The sequence below is a fragment of the Nicotiana tabacum genome, chromosome 7 (assembly GCF_000715075.1).
Source record: "Nicotiana tabacum cultivar K326 chromosome 7, ASM71507v2, whole genome shotgun sequence".
Taxonomy (NCBI): domain Eukaryota; kingdom Viridiplantae; phylum Streptophyta; class Magnoliopsida; order Solanales; family Solanaceae; genus Nicotiana; species Nicotiana tabacum.
Window position 1 is genome coordinate 42,123,027 of NC_134086.1, and position 5,014 is coordinate 42,128,040.

Consider the following 5,014-nt stretch of genomic DNA (forward strand, 5'->3'; position numbering starts at 1 on the left):
GGGGATCAGACGTATATATCTAAAATAATGGCCTTTTGATTCTTGCCACATAACTAAGTAAAAGCATGATCAACAAAGATTGTAGTGGAGTAGTCTTTCAATTCTTAACGAGAGGACTCAAATTAGAATCATGGTATAAAATCGTTTTTGTTAGGGAGTATTTTACCTATAATATATGAGATTCTCCAGCACAATCAAAATTTAATCGAATCCCAATACGGATATCGAACTGCAAATTAAAAAAAAAAAAGGTAAAAGCATGACGTAATAGTAGGAAATGGGAATGTGGGATAGGTGTCATTTTCACAATTAGGGCAAAGGGGGCCATATATATAGTTCTTGGCTCTTGCAAACCTAAACCTACCATCAAAGCAAAGAAACAGAATTTTGCATATAGTTGTACCGTGGCATAATCAAGAATCTAGAATCTATCCAAATATCTTAAAGAATTTTCACTTTTCCCCATCTCCTTTTTCTTCAAATACAATAAACTATATTCATCACATATCCAAATCCCACCACCTTCATATCATCATTTCCCCCCTATATAAACATCCCTTATACATTGACATTTTCATTACCAACTCTCTCTAACTATCTAGCAATTCCAACTTCAAGAAAAATCACAAAATATAAACAAACACTAAAAATTTCAAGTTATTCATATAAAAAAAATTAAATATGGATCGTGTAGTGAAGGTGGCATCACAAAAGGCCGTGGTGATATTCAGCAAGAGTTCATGTTGCATGTGCCATGCAATAAAGAGGTTATTTTACGAGCAAGGTGTTAGCCCTATGATTTATGAGCTTGATGAAGATATCAACGGCCGTGAAATGGAGAGATCTCTTCTCAGGTTAGGCTGTAGCCCAGCCGTTCCGGCCGTGTTTATCGGTGGTAGATTTGTGGGATCAGCCAACACTGTTATGACTCTTCATATCAATGGTTCACTCAAAAAGATGCTTAAAGATGCAGGAGCTCTCTGGCTTTAGTAATGAAAGAGGCTTTGCTAATATTGACTCTTTTTTCTTTCTTTTTTTTTGTTCTAACTTTTGTACTTTATGTCAATCTTCCCCAGCTTTCATGGCTCTTTATATTAGGCCATGATCTTCTAGGGAAATGCCGAATATATGTTGAATGTAATTTCTGTTTAAAATGGAAATGCAACAATGTTTATAAATGCTATCATCTCTTTCTCACGTTCTTCTTCAAAAGTTTGGTCATAAAAAAAGAATTTCGAGTCTTTAACAAACTTTGCATGCATGAATTAAGTATAATACTTGATTTACTTTACGAAGGATAATATAAACCACACTGTCATACCATATATATATAAAGCTATATAGCAAAAAAGTTCTTTACTTTGGTATGTACAAATGATTAGATAAAAAGTTAACCACTTATAGCTTTAGTGTTAATTAACTGATTTTCCTAACGATTAAAACAAAGTAATAACGTCAAGATTCACCGACAGGGATTGTGGTGGAGCGGTTACTTCTTCGTTCTTAACTAACGGTCTCATTTTTAAGTTCTGGATATTGAACTGCATTTGTTAATGAGTGCTTTATCCATCAATGTGAGATTTTTTGGTGCAAATCTAGATTTAATTAGGCTCCAATATGAATATCAAGCATCGGGTGAAAAACTAAAAAAAAATGTGAAGATTCTAGAGTGTGTCACAAACTCTTGGATATTGATATTCTGAGGCATTTTTCATTTGCAAAAGTATGAAGTGACATTTCAATATGTATGGAGATGAAACAATTTGTAACGTCATTCTGGTGAATACACATATTCCTCGCAGATAACTAAAAAATGCCACTTTAAGTTTATATTCTCAGTGTCGCCGCATTAACATGTTTAGAACCTCTCTTTTTTTCTGCCTTTTGAAAATTTTATTTGGATAGCTTGTTTGGACAGACACTATATTATGTCCAGGTCATCTCGCCTTTTGTCATTAATTCATCTTTTGATCATGAAGATCAAACATATACTACTTGTTATTCTTATTTCTAAGACTACTTTGCCTCGTGCAGAATAAAATTTTACAAATTGGGCATCTTTCAGTATGATTTCCTAGACCCTGAATCAGTGACTGGATTGAATTTTTAAAACTAAGGGTGTGTTTGGTATGAAGGAAAATATTTTTCGGAAAATGTTTTCCAATTTTCCCATGTTTGATTGGCTTAAATGTTTTAGAAAACATTTTCCGTATGAACTCATTTTCCTCCAAAATGTTTTCCTTATCAAGAGAAGGAAAACATTTTCCAAAACTCCTTCTCAACCTTTCCAACCCTCACCAACCCACCCCCACCCCCTCTCTTCAAAAAGGCTTTTTTTTTTTTAAATTTCAGTTTTTTCGTTACCACCCACCCTACCACCCCCTCCCCCGCCAAAAAAAATATTTTTTTACCTATTTTTTTTTTTGCAATTTTAAATTTCTGTTTTTTCGTTTTTCTGCACCACCCACCACCCATCCCAACCCCTCCCCCCTCACCTGCCCCCCTCCCCCCCTCATCCCCCGGCCCTGCCTCTGCCCCCCTCCCCCCCCCCTTCCAAGAAAAAAAATTTTAAATATATTTTTCAGTTTTAATTTTTTATTTATCGGTTTAAAGGATCAAAATTTTACAAGTTCCAAAATTATGAGTTCCGAGGTTTATGTGTTTGGAAGTTTACGAGTTTAGAAATTATAAAGTTTACGGGTTCGAAATTCTGCGGTTTCGAAAGTTTAACGGTTCGAAAATTTATGAAATTTGTGGGTTCGGAAGGTTGTTGGTTTGAAAGTTTATGGCTTCATGTTTATTATATCTAAATTATTTATGAATACTCTTGAGAAGTCATTTTCCTTAATTGCGTACCAAACACCGGAAAATGAATAAAATTACTACTTGTTTTTCAAGAAAACATTTTCTTGGAAAATATTTTCCACGGAAAATATTTTCGTTATACCAAACACACCCTAAGTATTAAGAGATTATGTTATCATGAAGGTCATGATAATACCAAGAAGAAAAGAACTCATATTAAATATATAAATGTCATAGTTAAAGGACATGTATGAAGGAGTTGGCACTAGCATAAAAACAACAATATGAGATATGGAGGATTTCTGCACCACAATGGATTTATACAGGGTTCTGCATTGAGCTAACCAACAAAATACAAGATGAGGCCCTATGGTGTATGTTATTTGTTAATGATATTGTGCTAATTGACCAAGCTAGCAAGGTGTCAACTGAAAGCTTGAGCTATAAAGAAACACCTTAAGAGTAAGGGTTTTAAGGCAAGTAAAGTGAGATTAAGTACATGCATTGCACGTTTAGTCAGCATGAGAAGAATGAAGTTGATGTAAATGCGGTGCCAAGCAATTTAGATAGTTAGGCACGTTGTTTTAAGAGAATGAAATAATAGATAAAGATATTACTCATAGGATTAAAACTGGATGGTTCAATTGGAGAAACGCTATTGGGATGATATGTGATAGAAAGATGCCCACCAAGATGAAAAGTAAGCTCTATAGAACAACGGTCAGATCGACTATGTTGTATGATAGTGAATATGGGACTGCTAAAGTTAAACATATCCAAAAAAAATAAGTATTATAGAAATACAAATAGTAAGATGAACGAACAGTCACACAAGATTAGATAAGATAAAAAATGACCACATTCTCTAGAAGGTGCAAGTAGCACATATTGACGATAAAATGAGAGAAGCTTGAGATAGTTTGGTCATGTCCTGCATCGACCTACAGATGCACTGGTCTATAGGTGTGAAAGTATAGTGGGGAAAGGTATTAAAAAGGGACGAGGTAGGCCTAAAATCACATGAAAGGAAGTTGTCTCGAAAGTCCCGAATCTTTGAAATCAATGCAGACTTAGCTAAAGATATATGGAAGAGAAAAAGAAATTACTTATTAAGTATTGAATATTTTTAATAGTAATGTGAGGCCTTTTGGTTAAAATTGAATAAAATCTAATCATGTTGAAAGTATTTTTGAGTATGTTTAACCCAACTCAACTGTGCGAACGTGGTTCTAGTGGAAAAAGGAATTTATTAACTTTAATTATAAGAATCTATGGAAGATAGGATTTCGGCGGCAGCACATGTAGGATATATAGCAAAGGCACATACCAGAATTTGAGGTTCGTGTTACTCTGTGTGTGCAATGAATGTTCTTTGAAACATTAATTGTTCTTTTATTCTTTCAAGCTGAGGAAACAAATCATATCAAAGATTACATTCTCAGTAATTTGTTGATCAGCTAGCATATTATATTTTGTTTTTCTTCTAATATTCCAAACTATTTTTTATATTTTACCTCTCCGGTTTTAGAATAATATCATAATCAGTTTGTGAAACTAATTAAAAGCTTAAATCTTTGTAAAGCCAATCAATTATGATCTTAAAATAGAATTGAAAGAAAATCGGAAGCGGGAGAACTTCAATTAGCTCTTGTATACACTAGCACATCCAAAATTTCGACATGGTGAATTTTGAGTTGAGAGAGTAAGTTTGAAAATATATATCTAACTCTATTTATAATGTGTTTCGCATCAAATTTTCCATATCAAAACATTAGATTCTACCAAGCCGTTAAATTCATGGTTTAATCCGGCATTGTTTTTTAATACATGGTGATCGTATGGATATATGTACCTCAATCTCAGGGGCGGAGTGCCGGGAGTGGGTTCGGCCGAACCCAATAACTTTGGTTCGAACCATGTATTTGTCTTAAAAATCTATTAAATATGTATTAATTATAAATTTAAAACCCAATAACTTAAAATGATTAAAATCTCGAAGTCATAAGTTTGACATTCTAGACCCGCCTCTGCTTAAACTGCAGTGACATTGTGAAGTCCTTCTCTAGATCTATAATTTTTATTGTTTTGTTAGAAGTTTCTTAAGGTAAAAGCAAAACATTCCAATGATTGTAACTACTAGGAAATATCTCGGGATTGTGGTATTGCACTGTATGGCTACGTATTCTCAAAATAGTAACACGTTGTAAAT

The 5,014-nt window shown here is 33.7% G+C and overlaps 1 protein-coding gene across 1 annotated transcript; it reads left to right on the forward strand.

Annotated features, from left to right (window-relative positions):
- The first annotated feature begins 681 nt into the window (after window positions 1-681).
- Window positions 682-990, forward strand: LOC107815796 (monothiol glutaredoxin-S10-like). Its single transcript, XM_016641428.2, has one exon. The coding sequence runs from the start codon at window positions 682-684 to the stop codon at window positions 988-990; it is 309 nt and encodes a 102-aa protein (XP_016496914.1).
- Window positions 991-5,014: the final 4,024 nt, after the last annotated feature.

What these genes read in the sequence shown, in the direction of transcription:
- LOC107815796 (XM_016641428.2), top strand. Translation starts at nt 682, where the DNA reads ATGGATCGTGTAGTGAAGGTGGCATCACAAAAGGCCGTGGTGATATTC.